The sequence below is a fragment of the Cantharellus anzutake genome (genome assembly GCF_015039405.1).
Source record: "Cantharellus anzutake strain C23 chromosome Unknown EI90scaffold_31, whole genome shotgun sequence".
Lineage (NCBI taxonomy): Eukaryota > Fungi > Basidiomycota > Agaricomycetes > Cantharellales > Hydnaceae > Cantharellus > Cantharellus anzutake.
Window position 1 is genome coordinate 95843 of NW_024066981.1, and position 21482 is coordinate 117324.

A 21482-nucleotide genomic window follows, 5' to 3' on the forward strand; every position below is an offset into this window, starting at 1 on the left:
ATCATAATGGCGCTTCATCGTGACGGCGCAAACGTGACCAACTGAACGGTGACGGTGACCAGCATATTAGTTTACATCGGGACCAACGTCACGGTCCTTGGGGAAATATGACATTACTAACAGGGTACTGTGAGGAGTGGTTTTACATAGAAAGGATGGAAACGACGAAGAGTGCTGCTCCAATACCAAAAGCCTAAGTATGCAAAGCGTGCAGCATAGTCGAAGAAAACTAATGCAAGTATGCACGTTAGTGCGGGTGAGGGAAGGCTGGGGCTGAATAGAGTTGTTGGTCGGGGCTACTAAAGCTCGGCGTCGGTATGGGTGACGCGGTTGGGGAGTCCTTATACACCCTCAAATATTTGGAATATGTAGGTTGCCCACCTGACGCCTCGAGACCTAACCTCGTCCCGTCCACATAGCCTAGTTGGAAAACTTGAGTGTCAATGCGACGAACAGTGAGTATCACACTAGTCACCATATTTAACAATCACGTCTAGCTCCTCGAGCTCATCTGCATCTGCATCCTTCGTGCCAGCGACTTCAGCCGCCAGGATTTCCCTTTTCATTCCTGCTGCTGCTGTACAGCTAGGATGTAAGGGATTGAAACCTCCATCCACGCCCTTCTCGAAGCCCACCCACCCCCACCCCCAAAGCAAGGCAAATAATAGGATCCCCGGACTCAGTAGAAACATAAGACTGTATTTCCCTGATACCCCGAGCTTGTATCTCCGCGTTGCGAACGTGTAATCCGTTGTGTTTGGCCATGTGATATTGGAGATACCGTCTAAGAGCCCATACATTTCCGTCGCTCCGACACTGGCCATTCGCTCAAGCGCAAGTTCGAGGGCCCTTATCGTTCCTCCAGGAGTCGATCTTGTCTGTGGCGAAATGAGCGATATAGCATCGAGTCTTCCGTCTTGACCTTGTGATTTGACCAGTGCCATGGGCGCGATGCGAACCACTTGAAGTAGGGAGGAAGGGGATGGTTCGGAGCGAGGGGGGCATTGAAGCGAAGGGAGTGTCTGGACATAGTTATTTCCTACGATGCGAATGGGGATGAGATATTGATGGGCACAGACACGGCATTGGATTATGGGGGAGCTAAGGTTCTCGGCATATTTCCCAGTGCTTTAAATGGAGACACAGCAATCAGATGTTGTTAGGAACACAGGTGGAACATAACGAGACCCACCTCAAGATCGTGACGACCGTTTCTCCATTCTGATAGTCATCATCCTGGAAAATGGAGATTGCACCATTGGCGTAAACCGGGCCAAATTTATATCCGTGCTCAACATAACTTCCATCGCTGTTACGAATGCGGAAGGTGGCAATTGAGTTGCATCCCAACTTGTCAGGAACGTCGAGCAACTGCACACGCGGAAAAAAGAGTAAACTGAGTCACTTAGAGGGATCAGTAGTGGTGTCAAAACTGACCCCAACTTCCGCAGTCTGGCCATTGTCGAGGTTGGGATTGCACGTTGCGGTCACATTGACTTTTGGCACACAGGAGTCGAACGTATCGGTAGGGAGAACCGAGCGCTTCGGATTCCCGCTTACATCCCGAGCGTACCGAGTGGATAGCGTGGAAATCGAGCCAGAAATGCCGAGAAGGGTGGAAGGGTATGAGACTCCGTCCCTGGTGCTGCTGATGGGAAACTTGTCACCCAACGAGTCAATGTAGGCCTGGGTGTGGGTGAAATTTCGAGTCGTAAATGAAGCGCAAGGGTGTGGACTGACGTTGTAGATGACCCCGTAGGCGTTGTTGAGAGGACAATTTGTACCGTAACCGTATAGATTGATGTCTCCATTGCCATACGAACAGCTAATGCACCAATGTAGGGTTAGAAATGGCAGCGGACTATACATATTGTTCTTTACACTAACGTGACGTTCACTTGGTTCGTATCCATAGCAAGGTCAATAATTGGCATGCTATGCGTCGTTCCCCAGTTCATGATATCGGGAGAGACACTGTTGACTATTGCCTACTCGGTCAAGTTCAGAAATTGAAGCTAAAGTTTAGCGTGGAGAAAAAGAACAACATACGGAGGTAAAGAAACCTTGTGCCAACATGATGACGATGGCGACGAAGGCAATCGGAGCGAGAGAATGTGGGAGTTTCCCGTTGGCTGCGATCGATTGGTATGATTAGCTCAACCCTTGAATCATTTACAATGACATTGAAAGGGTGACTCCGCTCACCAACAGAATGGAGATGGTTCATTTCTTCAAAGGTGATCCCCCGGTCAGATATCTTCTTCTTGGTGAATGCCGTCACTAGCGATGAGATAGCGATGGCATTGGTGCAAACGACGATTTGGCCCACGAGGGACGCGAACGTGGGCAAAAATTTCTGTAAAGAGGTCCCTACGGGGGGGAGAAAGACGTCACACTGGTGAACAAGCACGACAAGTCCGATGGTGGCAATATTGAAAAGGACAGATAGAAACACCCAGGCATGGCGGGTGGCGGCGTATTTGTTCATCTTCCAAGCGGACGGATGTCAACTGCAGGAGGAGACGAGGCGGAAGGGCTGTAACATCAGCTTCACTGCCAAGGTCATGTCAGTTTCTTTCAAATACAGCCCTTCCGCTGTGCCAGGCAGTGGCAGGCACACAATTGGTCCAACTGCGCATCTTGTGTGCACACTGGTGTGACAGACGGGCAACAGCTCGGGCCCGACGAGACTTTTTGAATCTCGAGCCTCCATTAAATCGCAAGCCATGATGGCTGGACGAGTTCAATGCGCAACACGTCAGTTTCATTGCCAAGGACATGTCAGTTTGCTTCAAATACTCCCCCTGTCCCGCATTGAAGTCGTCCAGCTATCATGGCATGCGCAATCGAATCAATTACAAGCGTCAGAAAAACCCGCACGCATGTAACAAGCCTGTAAGAAGATTGTGGCTGGGGCACAGGCACAGCCTTCACATCAGAATTTTCACCATCAAAGAGGTTGATTGCCGTGATATGCAAATCAGGGTTTTCGCTTGTTGCACTTTTCTACGATATTTCGTTTTTCGCTGTAAGGGTCACCTTGGACAGCCGGTTGTGGGCGGGGCCTTTTTAGGGGAGATTCTCAGGACGTTTCCATAGGGCCTAAGGCCACTTTTACTTCCTGTGGCTGTCCAGTTCACCGTCTGTGCAAAATGCCGGCCACTGTCTAGCGCAGTGTCAGGGCTGTTTCCCACGGTGTGGACACACTTTACATAGATGAATACGGTGACCAAGCATATTGGTTTGTATCTTTGATGGGATCAAAATTAGTCACTGGACCTAGGGGAATATGGCATTACTAACAGGGTACTGTAAGGAATAGGGGTGCCGTAGTTCTCAGAGAACCGGTTCGAACCGGGACTGAACCGTGAACTGAACCATCCTGGAACCGAACCACGGTTCGGTTCTGATCTGGTTCCGCTCCGGTTCGGTTCTGGTTCTCTAAGTCAGGAAGGTGTTGTGAACCGGTTCTGAACCAAACTGAACCGCAGAACTGTAGAAGAACAGGTAACCCCTCTTGAATCAATATTGCAGGAAGCATTTCTTTATGATAATTTTACATTTTTGTCGGATGATTCGGAGTTGACCGAAAATTTGAAAGAAAAGGAAATTTAACTATACAGTAGTCTCGGACCGGTACAATTCTGGCAAATCCTTGGCAAATCCTACCAATGGGGACCTCTTCTGGCGATGAAAGCGAGTTCCATACAGACCCAGAAAATCCAATGCTGGGTCCGGATGGTAAACTTCGTGATGCTGCGGACAAACCTGATCAATTTGTATTCAGTCCTTCGGATGTTCAGCCAAGCCACCCTTCTAACTCTGAAGGGTACAACCCAGATAATGACCTGCCTGCGGCTCATCGAGTGGCACAGCGGCCTAAGCGGGTTGTGAAACATATTACTTGTGAAAATCCGATTGAAGCTTTCGAGCAACAAAAACTATCTGCCAAAAACAAAAACAAATCTAGTGCTTTCCGGAACAAAGATTTGGGCATTGGTGCTTCCCAGAAAACTCTCGCAGCTTTCTCAAAAAATGGTCTTCAATTGGACAATCCCAAGTTACCGAGTAATGCAAAACGACCCATCAAATCAATCTATGCTGGAATGTCTGGAGATTCCTCCACATCGGATGGAGAGTTGACCACGGAACAGAGTACGAAGCGTGGGCGTCACCAGGTGAAGAAGGCCCCGAAGCGGGCCAGAATTGATAATGCAACAAAGGCACTCAAACCTCTCTCTGCACCTGAAAATGCGGAGCTGGGTGGAGGGGCTGGAGTTTGGGAAGAGGATGCACCTGGGGCTAATGAGAACCAAGACGAGTTTGCCTGCAAAGATGCACAGGCTGCACTTGCAGTCAAGCAGTCTCAGAAAGCGCGAAGAATGCAAGACCTCGAGACGGTGTTCACTGAAGTTATTCATGATGACCAAGGGAGCTATCGGGTATGCCGAGTATGCCAGTAAGTGCCAAATAGAGTCAGTGGTCCGGGTGAACATTATGAAATAGATCTGCTCACGACAACGGGGACCGGTCAAGACTCTTAACACCACGATTCTCAGCAAGTTCTGGCTCCAGCACACTTCGCAAACATATCAGTCATAGTGGGGGGGATCACTGGGACCTCTATATGAGGCAATGCAACACCCTTGGAGTTGCACCTGATGATAGAGCAATACCGGATGTGGTACGACAGGCGGCTTTAGTGGCCAGCAAGTAAGTTCAGATTCAATTCAATTTGTTTCGGGACCACCCTCATGAATCACAGGACAAACCAACGACGGATCACAAACTTCTATCGCCTAGCTGAAGATGAGATATCATGGACTGTGGAGGGGTTACTTCATAGAATCGAGAACTTGATCATTGAGCATGATCTTGTGTGTTATTTTGACTATTCCCGGATCAATAAAACTAACTTTCCCTAGGCCTTTGACTTCGTTGATTCAGACTCATTTCGTGATTTAATGAGATATCAAGCCCGTGCAGGCCTTGATAGTTCCCCACACTACAAGGAGAAGGACCTTCCTCACCGGACAAAACTTACCAAACTTATTATGGAGCGGTCAGAAACTGTCACAGCGGACTTAAAAAAGCAGCTCATGGCATGTTTCCACCCCTCTCATCATAGCTGCTGATGTGGATTGACTATTTGATACAGGAGGTACCAGGTCTGGTTCATTTTTCGTTCGATGCATGGACATCTGCGACTATGAGGGGCTTTCTCGGGGTGACGTGTCACTTCTTGGACAATAAATGGAATGTTCACTCAGAGCTAATGTCTTTCCGTGAGCTTGATGGGCCTCACACAGGTGAAAACATTGCAAAGGTATTGCTAGCAGAGATCACAGAAATGGTACCAGCGGCAAAGGTGAGTATTCAACTAACTTCTTACCGATACTGCTACAATTTAATTAATGAGTAGATTGGTTACATCGCATCAGACAATGCTTCAACAAACGATGCAGCAATGCATATTATGGGCGATATTCTCAGTGAGGAACACAACACCAGATGGGTTGCTTCCCGCTACCGCGTCAGGTTTGCCAGTGATGTTTGGCATTATGGTCGCGTTCCTGACTTACACTGTGCATTGACCAGATGCATGGGCCACATTGTCAACTTGGCCCAACAATCATTCATCACTACTCTTTTGGGTGATACTGGCATGCAGCCTCGCGACACCGATGATGATGATGGGATCGATCTCTCCGGTCTTGAGATCTCCCCTATGGAAGGTATCCTAATTGGGCCACTGTTAATCCGTGTTCGCACTTTAATCATTCGTGTGAGTTATGATTCCACAGCAACAAATTTATATTTAACACAGAGCTGTGGCAGATCCGCAAGTCCCCCGGTGCAAAGCATTATTTACGAGAATGTTGCACCAAAGTATTTATCAAACCATTGGAACTCATCATGTACGGAAATACACGCTGGGGGTCCTGGTTGTTACTTTTGAGCCGATTTATTGAGTTGCGACCTGTATGACAGTGCCAGCCTGTTATTGTGTGCTTCACTTACTTTATAATAGGCTATTATGCATTTCCTCGAACACGCGGATCGCAAAGACTCCGTACCAAAGGCAAAGGGTCGTACACCCAAATATAGCACATGGGTATTCAGCGATAATGATTGGAATACTATGGGATTAATTGTTGATGCACTTAAGGTACGTGAAATTTTTGCTTTATAGGAATATCCAGGTAACCATCTTGACAGGTTGCCGCTCATGCTCAACAATCATTTTCCGGAACATCAAAGGTCTCGAGTGCTACACGCTTGCTCTCAGTGTACGAACAACTTATTACCAGCTGGGAGGGAATGCAAAAGACACCAAAATATGCGTGTATCTCTGATGCCCTTAATGCCGGCATCGCTCTTTTGGGCAAGTATTATGATGAGACAGATGTGTCCCCTCTTGCCGTTCTCAGCACAGGTATGTCATCGCGAAACCTCTCATGTGGGATGTGATATGTATCCACTTGCGTGCTCTCAATCTAGTTCTTGATCCGAAAATAAAGGATTCGTATATTAAGCATTATTTTGCATCTTCATTTCGAGAGAAAGCGATGCAGACTGTGCAAAATATTGTAGGTACCAAATCTCTGAGTCTCTGAATGTAACTTACCTAAGTATTACAGTTTCTCGAGTATCGTACCGCATATGCGGCACAATCCAGTGCCCCAAATGCAAATGAACTCGGAACAGATGGACCCGATGTACAGATGATTCCAGCTGCCCTCTCAGCTGATGAGGTGTATGGATTTTCACGGCGCCTTGCAGCCAGTCAAGCTCGGCGAGCCCAAGAAATAATAAGCGACAATCCTCATGCAGAACTTAATCGTTACCTTAATGACCCGCTTGAACCACCCGGCACTGACATTCTCGATTTCTGGATGGTAGCGTCACCGACATTTTGTCTCAACTGCTCTCTGGATTGACTGTATAATTTTTTAGAACAAAGGCCCTACATATCCAATTCTGACATCCATTGCCCGGGATCTCCTTTCAGTCCCCGCATCTTCCATCCCGTGGGAGAGGGCTTTTTCTGGTGCAAAACACACAGACAGTGAAAATCGGAGCTGCCTTACTCCCGAGCACCTTGGTGCCATTCAGATTGCCAAAGCTGATATACAGCGGAATTACCTTAAAGAACGGGAAGCAAGGAAGACTGTGGAGGCTGCGAAGATTCAGGAATGGCGGGAATATGAAGCCAGTCTTACAGAGAGAAGGGACTCTTAATGATGAAGTAAAATTGCATATTTTGAGTACTTATACATGCATAATTGCAATAGATAACTTTGTCGGCAGTGAATGCGTGTTCGAACCGTTCAAAACCGAACCGAACCATAACAGAACCGAAATGGGGTTCGGTTCGGTTCAGATACTGGTTCGGTTCTGGTTCGACATTATCACCAAAATGTGGAACCGGTTCTGGTTCTGGTTCTCAAAAAATGGCCCCAGAACCGAACCGAACCGAACCGTGGCACCCCTAGTAAGGAATGATTTTACATAGAAGCTGATCGAAAGAGATTGGGACGAAGCGTAACCGCTCCAACACCAAAAGCATATGCAAAGTGTTAGTCGTACATTCGTAAAATTAATGCAAGGTATGCACGTTAGTGCGGGTGAGGGAAGGCTGGGGCCGAATAGAGTGATTGTTCAGGGTTATTGAAGCTCGGTGTCGGTATGGGTGACCCGGGTGGAAAGTCCTTGTACACCCTCGAATATGTAGGTTGCCCACCTGACGCCTCGAGGCCTAACCTCGTCCCGTCCACATAACCTAAAGCGAAAGTCGGAAAACCTGAGTATTAATGCGACTGAACAGTGAGCATCGCACTCACCATATTTAACAATCACGTCTAGCTCATCGAGCTCATCTTCATCCGCATCCTTCGTGCCCACGACTTCAGCCACCAGGATCTCTCTTTTCATTCCTGCTGCTGCTGTACAGCTAGGATGTAAGGGATTGAAACCTCCATCCACGCCCTTCGCGAAGCCCACCCACGCCCACCCCCAAAGCAAAGCAAATAATAGGATCCCCGGACTCAGTAGAAACATAGGACTGTATTTCCCTGATACCCCGAGTTTGTATCTCCGCGTTGCGAACGTGTAATTCGCTGTGTCTGGCCATGTGATATTGGAGATACCGTCCAAGAGCCCATACATTTCCGTTGCTCCGACACTGGCCATTCGCTCAAGCGCAAGTTCGAGGGCCCTTATCGTCCCTCCAGCAGTCGATCTTGTCTGTGGCGAAATGAGCGATATAGCATCGAGTCTTCCGTCTTGACCTTGTGATTTGACCAGTGCCATGGGCGCAATGCGAACCACTTGAAGTAAGGAGGAAGGCGATGGTTCGGGGCGAGGGAGGCATTGAAGCGAAGGAAGCGTCTGGACATAGTTATTTCCTACGATGCGAATGGGGAGGAGATATTGATGGGCACAAATACGACATTGAATTATGGGGGAGCTAAGGTTCTCGGCATATTTCCCAGTGCTTTAAATGGAGACATGGCAATCAGATGTTGTCAGGGACACAGGTGAAAAATAACGAGACACACCTCAAGATCGTGATGACCGTTTCTCCGTTCTCATAGTCGTCATCCTGGAAAATGGAGATTGCACCATTGGCGTAAACCGGGCCAAATTTATATCCGTGCTCAACATAACTTCCATCGCTGTTACGAATGCGGAAGGTGGCAATTGAGTTGCATCCCAACTTGTCAGGAACCTCGAACAACTGCACGCGCGGAAAGAAGAGTAAACTGAGTCACTTAGAAGAGGCGTCAGTAGTGGTGTCTAAACTGACCTTAACTTCCGCAGTTTGACCATTGTCGAGATTGGGATTGCACGTTGCGGTCACATTGACTTTTGGCACACAGAAGTCGAACGTATCGGTGGGGAGAACCGAGCGCTTCGGATTCCCGCTTACATCCCGAGCGTACCGAGTGGATAGCGTGGAAATCGAGCCAGAAATGCCGAGAAGGGTGGAAGGGTATGAGACTCCGTCCCTGGTGCTGCTGATGGGAAACTTGTCACCCAACGAGTCAATGTAGGCCTGGGTGTGGGTGAAATTTTGAGTCGTAAATGAAACGCAAGGATGTGGACTGACGTTGTAGATGACCCCGTAGGCGTTGTTGAGAGGACAATTTGTACCGTAACCGTATAGATTGATGTCTCCATTGCCATTCGAACAGCTAATGCGCCAATGTCGGGTTAGAAATGGCAGCGGACTACTATACATATTTTTCTTTACACTAACGTGACGTTCACTTGGTTCGTATCCATAGCAAGGTCAATAATTGGCATGCTATGCGTCGTTCCCCAGTTCATGATATCGGGAGAGACACTGTTGACTATTGCCTACTCGGTCAAGTTCAGAAATTGAAGCTAAAGTTTAGCGTGGAGAAAAAGAACAACATACGGTGGTAAAGAAACCTTGTGCCAACATGATGACGATGGCGACGAAGGCAATCGGAGTGAGAGAATGTGGGAGTTTCCCGTTGGCTGCGATCGATTGGCATGATTAGCTCAACGCATGAATCATTCACAATGGCATTGAAAAGGGTGACTCCGCTCACCAACAGAATGGAGATGGTTCATTTCTTCAAAGGTGACCCCCTGGTCAGATATCTTCTTCTTGGTGAATGCCGTCACTAGCGATGAGATAGCGATGGCATTGGTGCAAACGACGATTTGGCCCACGAGGGACGCGAACGTGGGCAAAAATTTCTGTAAAGAGGTTCCCACAGGGGGAAGAAAGACGTCACACTGGTGAACAAGCACGACAAGTCCGATGGTGGCAATATTGAAAAGGATAGATAGGAACACCAAGGCATGGCGAATGGCGGCGTATTTGTTCATCTTCCAAGCGGACGAATGTCAACTGCAGGAGCAGACGAGGCGGAAGGGAGTACTTGAAAGAAACTGACATGTCCTTGGCAGGGAAGCTGATGTGTGGCGCATCGAAGTCGTCAAGCCACTTGGCTTGTGATTTACATAATGGAGACGAGGTCTCGTCGGGCCCGAGCTGTTGCCGCCGTGTGCGCAAGATGCGCAATTGAATCAATTGTATGCCTGCCACTGCTTAAACACAGCGGAAGGGCTGTAAGGGGAGTATTTGAAAGAAACTGACATGACCTTGGCAGCGAAGCTGATGTGTTCCGCATTGAAGTCGTCCAGCCATCATGGCATGCGCAATCAGAACAAACCGCGCGCCTGTAAGCTGGGTGGGACACAGCCTCCACATATGAATTTTCACCATCAAAGAGGTTACGTGATTACGGTTGCCGAGCATCCGACTCAAGCGCCGCGCGTCACATACCTAGACTTTGAGCTCACCGTTACGCATCTATACATAAGTCAATTTCGTTTTTAGTGACTCGCTGTTCACACTTCTCAAACCAAAAATTTCTCACAGCGCTATGTAGTTCAAAATTTGCGCCGAGGCGCTGCACATATGCAAGCCACTTCTCTACACATGCGTATGTAGGCCAATCATATCACCAACGGCTCCGCCATTGCAAAAATAACTGGTGGATGCTGCCCGTCGCGGCAACACCCCGCCACCCTACCTTTTATCTTTATTTTATTAAAGTGTTCAGAACCGTGTTTCTTTGTACTACGTGCTTGTTTCTTATTATCCCATTCAGCATCACGTACTCGAATTTTGGTTTTTACATGGATACCCCCCCCAACTTTCCACACCAATCAACGAGATCAATCATATTCAGACAAACCTAGATCATGCAGCATGCAAGATTTTCAAAAAAGTCAAGCCAAGCAGATCACTGCCTCCTTTTACATAGATAATGAAATCAGAAGTACCGAGCAAGAAACTGAAGGTGAATTCCTTGGTTTCGGACGGAAGTATCTGTTCAAGCCCGTCAGGTCATCACTGGAGGTGGGTGGATTATCTGTGTCCTCATCAGCCGCCATGTCTTTGTTGCAACGGAAAAATGGGGACTGAGTCCTTGCAACTCGTCGTCAGCGGCTCGTGCCTTGCTGGAGATGGACAGGATGGTGTTGTCGTCCTCCGGCAGACGAGTGGGCCCAATAATTTGCAATGGATTTGGAAACTAGGAATTTCACCTTGTGCGGTATTTCAAGGGTGGGTGCTGAATGTGATGGTATTGCTCTTCACACTGATGCCTGAGCGTCATGAACAATACTAGTACTCACAGATGCAAAGTGGCGGTCCCGACGACTACGACGCCGTTTTCATATAAGTGTTACATAATGCCCACGAAATATTGGTATGGCACGTCGGAGATGATCCTCGGGATGGCTGTGATCGTGATTGGAGGTACTTGTGGCATGATGATCGATCGCTTCCTGAACCTGTGCACAATGCGGGTCCTAGATTTTGCAGGACCCGCTATGGAGTGGCGGGAATACAATGTGGTATCCTTGCAATGGTGGAGCTATTGGTAAATATGATTTACCTACATATGGATGTGTAAAAGTGGCTCAAAGTAGAGGTATACAGCGTGGATGCAGATTTTGAACTAGCGGTGTAGCGCCTTGTATGCTTACAATAACACTGGAGCCCAAGTGACGTAGGTATAGACGCGCAGCGGTGAGCTCAAAAGTGCAGGTATGCAACGCGCGAATTTCGCTCCGAAAATGCGAAAAAGACCGGATGGTGTGGTGCCTAGTACTATGTCCACAACAGCGCCAGAGTCGCTAAAATGCAATCGACTTATGTATAGACACGCAGCAGTGAGCTCAAAGTCTAGGTATGTCCTCACCATTGCTTGCGGCTGTCCAGCTCACTGCGCACAATGCTGGCCACTGTCTAAGCACAGCGTCAGGATTGTTTCCCGCGGTGTGGATACACTTTACCACGGCGACCAGCATATTGGTTTATATCTTTGATGGGACCGACATCAAATGTTCACAAAATTAGTCACTGGGGCATTACTAACAGGGTACTGTGAGGAATGATTTTACATAGAAGCTGATCGAAAGAGATTGGGACGAAGCGTAGCTGCCCCAACACCAAAAGCATATGCAGCATAATCGTACATTCGTAAAATTAATGCAAGTATACACGTTAGTGCGGATGAGGGAAAGTAGGAGCCGAATAGAGTGGTTGTTCGGGGCTATTAAAGCCCAGCGTCGGTATGGGTGACGCGATTGGGGAGTCCTTATACTCCGACACCCTCACATATTCGGAATATGCAGGTTGCCCACCTGGCACTTCGAGGCCTAACCTCGTCCCGTTCACATAACCTAAAGCGAAGGTCTTGAATATTAATGCGATCGAATAGTGAGCCATCGTACTCACCATATTTAACAGTCACGTCTAGCTCATCAAGCCCATGTTGATCCGCATCCTTCGTGTCAGCGATTTCAGCCACCAGGACTTCTCTTTTCATCCCCGCTGCTGCTGTACAGCTAGGATGTAAGGGATTGAAACCTCCATCTACGCCATTCCTGAAGCCCACCCACACCCACCCCCAAAGCAGAGCAAGTAAGAGTGTCACCGGACTCAGTAGAAAGATAAGACTGTAGTTCCCTGATATCCCGAGCTTGTATCCCTGCGTTGCGAATGTGTAATCCATTGTGCCTGGCCATGTGATATTGGATAAACTGTCCAAGACCCCATACATTTCCGTCGCTCCGACACTGGCCATTTGCTTCAGCGCAAGTTCGAGGGCCTTTGTCGTTCCTCCAGGAGTCGATCTTCTCTCTGACGAAATGAGCGAAATAGCTTCGAGTTTTCCGTCTTGACCTTGTGATTTGACCAATGCCATGGGCGCGATGCGAACCACTTGAAGTAAAGTGGAAGGCGGTGGTTCGGGGATAGAGGGGCATTGAAGCGAAGGGAGTGGTTGGACATAGGTATTTCCTACGATGCGAATGGGGAGGAGATATTGATAGGCAGAGACACGACATTGGATTGTGGGTGAGCTAAGGTTCTCGGCATATTTCCCAGTGCTTTAAATGGAGACATAGCAATCAGACATTGTTAGGGACACAGGTGGAACGTAATGAGACACACCTCAAGATCGTGACGACCGTTTCTCCGTTCTGAACGTCGTCATCCTGGAAAATGGAGATGGCCCCATTGGCGTAAACCGGGGCATATTGATATCCGCCATGGCTTCCATCGCTGTTACGAATGCGGAAGGTGGCAATTGAGTTGGGCCCCCCCGAGTTGGTAGCAACATTGAGCGACTGCACACGCGCGGAAAGAAGAGTAAACTGAGTCACTTAGAGGAATCAGCAGTGGTGTCAAAACTGACCCCAAATTCCGCAGTCTGACCGTTGTCGAGACTGGAATTGCACGTTGCGGTCACATTAACTCTCGGCACACAGGAATCGAACGTGTCGGTTGGGAGAACCGTGCGCTTCGGATTCCCGCTTACATCCCGAGCGTACCGAGTGGATAGCGTGGAAATCGAGCCAGAGATGCCAAGAAGGGTGGAAGGGTATGAGACTCCGTCCCTTGTGCTGTTGACGAGAAACGTGTCACCCAACGAATCAATGTAGGCCTGAGGTAAGTGTCAGGTGAAATTTCGAGTCATAAATGAAGCACAAGAGGCGTGGACTGACGTTATAGATGACCCCATAGGCGTTGTTGAGAGGACAATTTGGACCGTAACCGTACAGATTGACGTCGCCATTGCCATACGAACAGCTGATGCGCCAATGTCGGGTTAGAAATGACAGCAGACTACTATATTGTTATTTGCACTAACTTGACTTTCACTTGGTTCGTATCAATAGCAAGGTCAACAATTGGCATGCTATGCGTCGTTCCTCGGTTCATAAGATCAGGGGAGAGACTGTAGACTATTGCCTACTCGGTCAAGTTCAGAAATTGAAGGTGAAGTCTAGCGTGGAGAAAAAGGACAACATACGGAGGCAAAGAAACTCTGTGCCAACTTAATAGCGATGGCGATGAAGGCAACCAGAGTGAGAGAGTGTGGGAGGTTTCCGTTGGCTGCGATCGATTGGTATGAGCTTAAATCGTTCACAATGACATTGAAAAGAGTGGCTCCGCTCACCAACAGAGTGGAGATGGTTCATTTCTTTAAAGGTGATCCCCCGGTCAGATATCTTCTTCTTGGTGAATGCCGTTACTAGCGATGAGATAGCGATGGCATTGATAACAACGAGTATGTGGCCCACGAAGGATGCGAACGTGGGCAAAAGGCTCTGCAAAGTGGCTTCTGCGGAGTTCCGGGGTAGGGGGAGAAGGACGTCACGCTGGTGAACAAGCACGACAAGTCCGATGGCGGAAAGATCGAAAACGATAGAGAGAAACACCCAGGCATGGCGACTGGCGGCGTATCTGTTCATCTTCCAAGCGGACGGGCGTCAACTGCAGGAAGAGACAAGGTGGAAGGGCTGTAAGGAGGAGTATTTGAAAGGGATTAATTGACATGTGTCCTTAGGAGTACTAGTGAAGCTGGTGTGTTTCCGCATTGAAGTCGTCCAGGCATCATGGCGCGATTGAATCAATTGAGTTAGGATTGCGGCTGGCACAGCCTTCACACATGAATTTCTATCGAGCCGGATGATTCGAGGGAGGTGACGCATGACACGAACCTCGAGGAGCTCGGTGCAAGTAAACCCTTGGCAAACGGAAAAGAACTTGAAGTGAGCTTGTCCCGCCTTTTCGAAAGTGTTCCGCCTGTCGTGGTCAATTGCAAATACGATGGAGATTGAGGCGGTCAGCGGACAGGAAATTCACGAATTTCATCCCGGAGCGCAGGAACCGGTTTGTAAGCATGTGTGGTTTGGCCGATCTTGACACGATTTTATTCGATGCGGGGATTTCCGAGGACCTCGCAAGAATTGGGCATGAAGTCCATCTGTGACAGGCATCGCAGGTTTGTGTGGACCACTCAGGACCGTATAACTGATGGACTCGCCTGTTGCGGCACGACTCGCTATTGTCCTGGTCGTTTGATATGGATGGATGATATCACACAGTCACTCGACGTAGCGTTATCAGTAAAAGTCTGCCCTGCCGCTGAAATTACGTGTAGTTCTTATTTCCTATTTTGTCTTCCCACGTTATACTTTGTACGTGATGCTCTTTTTGTGATACAAGTCACGCTTTCTTTGGCTGCTATCTTGTATTTAGCGAATTTTATTGTCACTAGAGTGCTTGCGCTTCGCGCTTCGCAGAACTCTGCACTGCCCACTTATTCCGTTCTCATCAAATAACTATGTTGTTATATTGTAACCATCAATGAAATTCAATCATCTTTCTCGCAACAACACGATACAGGGAAAGACATTCAAGAAAATCTAAAAAAAAACGGATGCCACGGCAGCGAGTGAAGGCCATACATGGCAGCCTTCAGATACGATGGTACTGATCAAACTGAAACGATACCGTGGAAAGCTGAGCCATATTCAACTTGGTAAAGATGCAGCCACATAGACCACCTATAACCTCGCAGAATAAGAGGAACCGGTTGAGCCTCAGAGCCAAGAGGCCCATAAACAGGAGGAAGCGCAGGGCGCTTCTGAGAGTCAGCTCTCAGCATAAGCTAAGAACACCAGTGAAAACGGGTAGGAATACGGTCACTGGGACCGTGTCTAGCCTTCTGGAATGAAAGGGAAAGAAGTAAGGGCCATACCCTCGATGTACCCAGGATCTGGCGAAGCGCAGGCACATCCAGAACTCAGCTCTCAGCTGAGCTTAATACCGGCGTAAAACCAGTGGAGAGATGGTCGCATAGACCATCTGAAACCTCTCGGAATGAGTGGAAAAAAGAGTGAGGGCTTGAAATCTGAAACAACCCTGGATGCGACGAAGCGCAGGGCGCTTCCTGAGCTCAAAGAGTTATAATACTGGTGCAAAACCAGTGGAGAGATGGTCACCTAGACCATCTCCAGCCTCGCAGACTGAGAGGAAAGCAGATTGGCTTTCCATAGGGAAAACCCAGAAAAGGAAAGAAGGAAGGAAGCGCAGGGTGCTTCCAGAAACAGCAGCGGCTCCTGGGGCTAAGGAGCCAATAAATTATAGATAGATGGTCGGATGGACCATCAGAAACCTCCCAGCATGAGAGGACTGCTGCCAATGACTGGCAGCAAAGCCCCACTACATTTGTCTTGGACTAACCTGTACATTAAATACAACAATTGCCGTCCATTCATTGAAGTAACGTAGCAAGCCAGGTTAACATTAACCCAAAAGTCTTCTGTATTCTACATTCGCAACGTCCAGCTTTGACTCGGGCAAGAACAGCATCGCATGAGACCTATGTCGCACACAGCTTAGCGCAGTGTACAGCTGCCCATGCGCAAAGACATCCTCTCCACAATCAAACAGTACTCGATCAAGAGTGAGTCCTTGGCAATTATTGAACGTCGCAGAGTAAGCCAATTTCAGTGGAGACTGTTTCCATCGGACTGTGTATTTCGCATAGTTGGGTTTAAAGTCGAAGTGAAGTTCTGGAACAGGAGGACAAATGGGGAGCGGAAAATAAAAGAGAGAAGGGACAGGCGAGATGACGTAAAAGAAAGCATGTAAACAACCCGAAAGGGAAGATGATGACAAATTTTCAGTGTTGCCAATTGCGTAATATCGGGAGTGGTTAGTGACTCTGTGTGCAGAGTAATATTGTCCCCTTCCGTTTCGCTCTATGTTCTCATGCCTGCCTCTAGCGGTACTCTAGCGGCAAATGCTGCGCAGACGGGGCTTGGACAACGAGCCCTCCACCACAAAGGCAGTGTTCCGGCGCATTTATCAAAAACATTTCGTCCCTACCAAGAGGCACATCCTTCATCCCCTTCCAGCTACGATCCTATCTATCTAGCCAGATGGAGACATGTGGACTCGCCCAATTGCCCTCTATGTTCAGAGTCTGAATCGATAGAGCACTGTAATCACCTGCCATCGTTTCTGCTGCGAGCACCAAAAACTCAAGAGGGCTATCCTCCTAACCTCCTCGATGACTAAATTCATCAAAACTTTCGATCTGACCCAATTGGTCTCCCATCTGAAGACCCTTCCACACACCACCCGGTTCATCCGCGAAACGGAGCGTTTTTAGCTCTGTATCTGTGTCTATTGGCGTATGATGGAGAGTACGATAGGCTACATTGTGCCAACGCAAAGCAGGGCCGTTTTATGTAATCTCCCACCTTGCCAGTTCACCGACCGCCGGAATCCGTAAAACTGCTCCATCCCCGGAACATTGTCCAGTTTGATGAAGGGGGTTAGTTGGGCAGCCCACTAGGCGCACCACTGTTGTGGTGGTTAGTGTCTGTGAGCGACGGTAGCAGTGGTACATAGGGGCCGCTGATGGTTTTGAGAAAGAAGGAAGACGTGGACGAAAACCATATAAGAAAAGGAATAAAGCATATGGTGAAGAAGTACTGCAGAAGCTGAGAAAGAGTTACGCAAGCGACTGCCACATCATGCACGCCGTCCACTCACGCAACTGGGAGAGCATCTTAGAGCCAAAGCCGGCTAACCACATTGGGCGCTGGGGCAGCCTATGGACCACAGCAAGGTGGCCTCATCCCGGAGGCTGTAGTCAGTCTATCAGTGCACCGGGAATTTGGGCCAGCAGGGTATTCGGATTACGCGTCCCGGTACTCCGGGCGCTACCCTTAGGAGTCTAATTTCCAGTAGGCTCCCCATCAGATTCTTGCTGGCTATATAGTGTAGCTGCGTAGGCAATACCCCGAAAACCCCCAAGGAACCACTGTCCTCCTGCCCATCGGCTTATCCTAGTTCAATTCCTTAATGAGGCCATCCCAAATATAAATTGTGAGGGCTTCCATGTCTCGGAAGTCCATCACCACTGTTACCAGAAGGTTTAACGGGGAGGTATGTTCCATGCGTTGCAGTTTTGATGTTGAGCAAATAGACGAGAAAAATGATCAGTCTAAGCTGAACCATAGTGGAGCTCGAATTGTCAATGCTGATCACAGAAGGTCCTCACGCTCGGCGAGTTTCCCGTCACCTTGTTTGGCAACACCAAAAAATCAAGTACAGCAAAAGGGATGCTGAAGTGGCCAAGACAGCATCGTAACGGACTTCCGTGCGGCCACCGAAATTGGGGCCAATTCGATGCGATTTAGATCTCGACTGTGAGAACTAATACTATTACAGTCGAATTTTTCCGCGCAGGGATTGCCTCCCGATATTTGCCCGACATGCTCTGCAGTCTCCGAGATTAGGCAGGACTCCAGCTCCGAGATACAGATGGATTTGTGATCCAAATACATGGGGATCCATCGCTTCAGAACGTCCATGAGGAGGATGATACTGCATCCCTGAAACGTCAAACGGACAACCACTAGCCTTCTTTTCTCGGGCCATTGATGATGGGTAACCAGAGCTTGACAGCAACGGGAGCTGATCTTGAAATCCAAGTGTTGCGCAAATTGAGTTGGGGCACCCCACCCTCGACCGCTACTCCATCCCATCTCTCCTTCTGAAGCTGTGCTCACAACGGTGTCGTGGTTTTTGAAATCCGACGTCTGATGGATCGTTGGGTTTTGGACGAAATGTATGGTTCTGGTTTCTTACATACAATTGGAGCAGATTCTGTTTCCGAATTTCTGAGGTGACACTTATAATTAGGTAAAGTCCATCTAAATGGTTGCCCGTGTTATAATCGCGGCATTGCAGCCGGACATTCTGAGTACGATATCACAGTATATCGCACTCAGCTCTACACACCACATTTTTGTGTGGCGCAAAGGAACAAAGGCTAAACCGTGGGGGTCGGCAAGTGAGGTTAACTTCGTAGTCGCTTATGTAAGCAACTCACACTCGAACCGTGGTCCAACCATTGCAACAGCAGTTGGTCTCAACACAAGTACAGTCATTCACGTGCCAATGGCGCACCTTTTGTAATTTCGACACTATAATTTGAGATCTGCCCTCCAAAAAAAAAAAAAATCCCAATAGTAGCCAGACTTATAATGTACCTACTGTGCAAAATTGGATGAAAAAGAATGAGAAATGAAGGAGAATAAATGCAGGTGAGCAAATGGGCCTTTCACGGCTTAATGGTTCAGTGTGACATAGTGTGACCTTGAATTTCCCACGCCAGATCGATCCCCGTTCACTGCTCATTGGCGTCGCAGATGGGTTCCTCCACTCCTTTTCCACACTCTTTCACTGTATCCGATGGCGAAATTACCAACTGAGGATAATTTTCTGCCATCCAGTCTTTTTTTGTGACCGCTTTTGGCTTTTTTGGCACCTTCTGTTTCAGCGCTTGCAGCTGTTCCTTCTGCACTTTCCATGCTGCCTCACCGGCTTTCTGGTGTCTCTGAAATTCCTCCCAGCCCTTCTGCACCTCCTTCTTTGCCTTTTCCACTGCGTCCTTTATTTCCCTCTTCTTGGCTCGATCACTCTGCTGCTGAATAAATCCCTCATGTGTCACCACGCGCCCAAACACACCTTTGATCTGACCACCTTCCTCCTTGTTTTTCTCTCCCTCCTCACGGGAAAGAAGCTGAGTCCGAGCCTTTGATACGTACATCCCAGAAAGTGCTAACTGTGCATTTGTTGCATCTATGGCATCAACAGTGCTTGTCACATAATCCCTTGCATTTCGAAATGCAGCTCGTGTCTCACGCAATTCAGCAATCAGTTCTTCACGAGTTTTCTTCTCATATTCCGTGTCCTCAGCAAGGCCCCATTGGATGTTTCGGAGGCTTCTGCCATCACCATATACCCGCTCTGGGAGTTTAAATGTCGAAGAAAGTGGTTCAGTTGAGACAATGAAATTAGATGATGATGACGATGACATGATGCATTCTAGATCATCCAACGCGCGCTTCTTTGCTTGAGAATGTGCCATCGGTGACCCCAGGCAGCACGATGATTGGAGATCTGATTGCTGCCGATGTGTCACACACATCAATGGGTTGATTATTGGCTGATCGTGCCCATCATTGTTGTCATTCTCGTCACTTCCGCTGTTCTGACCATCAAGGTACATCTGAGGGTTCTGGGAGTCATCAAGTGGGGAAGGTGTGTTGTCTCTATGATACTTTTGAGCCATAAGTTGACCGTGGAAATACATCATCCGTTTAATGGGGGATGTAACAGGTAAGGGGAGATCAGCACGAGTGGAATGTTCAATACTTGGGGCAAGCTGACGTGGATGGATTACTGTGGGATCAAATGGGTAGACCCCAGTTACACAGAAACTGGTCATAATGTGTGCTTCAGTGATTGAGTCCAACCAGGCAGAGCTGAAGACAGACAAGAAGGATGTCTTATTTAGCTTCCTCGGTGTGTTCTCCCGATTATACTTATCGCGGTGATATGTAAAGCTTCTCTTGAGGAGAGAAAAAATCACGACATCAAGCCCTTGAAGCACATGAGTTGTATGAGAAGGGTAACAAAGTACGATGATCTTGTGGTCATGCGCGTAAGAGATGAAGTCAAGACTGTAATGAGAATTGTGTCCATCAACAACCAGAAGGTGATGGTGGCCCCCTGCCTTCTCCTCGGTACATTCATTGAATGTTTGAAGCCAATCAAATCCAATCTCATGGTCTGTCCAGCCTTTGTCTGAGACTGTGACCCTGCCCAAGAGTGAGTGTAGGCTGGGGTATAAACATGAAGACTCACACGCATTTTATTGGGTTGTTCCTTAACCATTTTGAGTTAATATTTTGTCCTTTGAAAATTATGACAGGGGGTACATAGGAACCATCAGCACAAACAGTCACAATGACGCTGACATTCTCCCGGTTTCCATCACGTTGGATGTGTGCTTGTTTAGTCATTTTGCGAGCAATCACTTTGACCTTTTCTCCTGTGCCGAAAGGAAAGCCACTTTCGTCCATTGCATATATATTCTCAGGGAGAAAGTTAAACTCCTTGTATTGAGCCTGCAGTAGCTGAAACCAGTGTTCTACTGTAGCAGGATTAACAGCACCTCCGCATATATTCTCAAGATTTGTGCTCCACTTCGAATTAAGTTGGTCCTTATTACGGGTCAAAAAACCATCAACCCAATTTACACCCAGTGATTGGAGGTTGGGATGTCATATTTTTGCGATTTCTAGTGCATACTCAGCAACACCATCACGAGTTAAGGGGAAGCCATGGTCCGACATGAGAAGCAAAAATTCCACAAGAGTATCGGTTTCTGCCTGATTTAGCCATGATTGGGCTATAGCAGCTGCATTGCGACCCTGTCCTCCCTTGAGTCTCCATAGAAATGTAGTATATGGGACCCTGCATTCCAATGCATATTCTCGTGCACTAACAGCCTGCTGGCCTTCCTGCTGAGCGCGCGCTAATTCAGCACGATATGAAGCAAGAGTTTGCAGCATGTGCTCCTCTACTGCTTGAGATGCCTTTTGCTTTCTCATTCTCAGGGAGTCTGCATGTCGAGCCATTAAGGAAATCGCAAATGCAGAACAGGAAATGGATGTGTGAATAAGGGAAGCACGGATGTAAACCCAGGTCCGGCAACTGCTTGTTCACCAAAACAAACAAACATTGGCACGTGTGCCGATGGCCTTCTGCTCCT

At 48.1% G+C, this 21482-nt stretch overlaps 5 protein-coding genes across 5 annotated transcripts; 2 read left to right on the plus strand and 3 right to left on the minus strand.

Annotated features, from left to right (window-relative positions):
- Positions 1 to 247: 247 nt before the first annotated feature.
- EI90DRAFT_3125143 (uncharacterized protein) lies at positions 248 to 2488 on the minus strand (the record flags this gene model as incomplete). The annotated part of the gene is made up of 8 exons (XM_039063796.1): positions 248 to 420; positions 476 to 1128; positions 1193 to 1371; positions 1438 to 1686; positions 1741 to 1825; positions 1888 to 1988; positions 2050 to 2132; positions 2206 to 2488. The coding sequence occupies 8 exons, from the start codon at positions 2486 to 2488 to the stop codon at positions 248 to 250; spliced, it is 1806 nt and encodes a 601-aa protein (XP_038914771.1).
- Positions 2489 to 3671: 1183 nt separating this feature from the next.
- On the plus strand, positions 3672 to 4463 carry EI90DRAFT_3017158 (uncharacterized protein; the record flags this gene model as incomplete). Its single annotated transcript, XM_039057073.1, has 1 exon — positions 3672 to 4463. One exon carries the CDS (start codon positions 3672 to 3674, stop codon positions 4461 to 4463), a length of 792 nt encoding a protein of 263 aa, XP_038914772.1.
- Positions 4464 to 7233: 2770 nt separating this feature from the next.
- EI90DRAFT_2997054 (uncharacterized protein) lies at positions 7234 to 10358 on the minus strand. Its single transcript, XM_039056229.1, has 7 exons — positions 9582 to 10358; positions 9425 to 9507; positions 9257 to 9363; positions 8810 to 9197; positions 8562 to 8740; positions 7845 to 8497; positions 7234 to 7783 (listed from the first exon to the last, which is right to left on the minus strand). Exons 1-7 carry the CDS (start codon positions 9862 to 9864, stop codon positions 7620 to 7622), a joined length of 1857 nt encoding a protein of 618 aa, XP_038914773.1. The 5' UTR covers positions 9865 to 10358; the 3' UTR covers positions 7234 to 7619.
- Positions 10359 to 10584: 226 nt separating this feature from the next.
- On the plus strand, positions 10585 to 11482 carry EI90DRAFT_1383938 (uncharacterized protein). The gene is made up of 2 exons (XM_039051737.1): positions 10585 to 11110; positions 11175 to 11482. Exons 1-2 carry the CDS (start codon positions 10812 to 10814, stop codon positions 11431 to 11433), a joined length of 558 nt encoding a protein of 185 aa, XP_038914774.1. The 5' UTR covers positions 10585 to 10811; the 3' UTR covers positions 11434 to 11482.
- A 573-nt stretch (positions 11483 to 12055) lies between these two features.
- On the minus strand, positions 12056 to 14310 carry EI90DRAFT_3125146 (uncharacterized protein; the record flags this gene model as incomplete). The annotated part of the gene is made up of 8 exons (XM_039063797.1): positions 12056 to 12234; positions 12290 to 12942; positions 13007 to 13182; positions 13251 to 13499; positions 13561 to 13645; positions 13707 to 13807; positions 13869 to 13951; positions 14016 to 14310. 8 exons carry the CDS (start codon positions 14308 to 14310, stop codon positions 12056 to 12058), a joined length of 1821 nt encoding a protein of 606 aa, XP_038914775.1.
- Positions 14311 to 21482: the final 7172 nt, after the last annotated feature.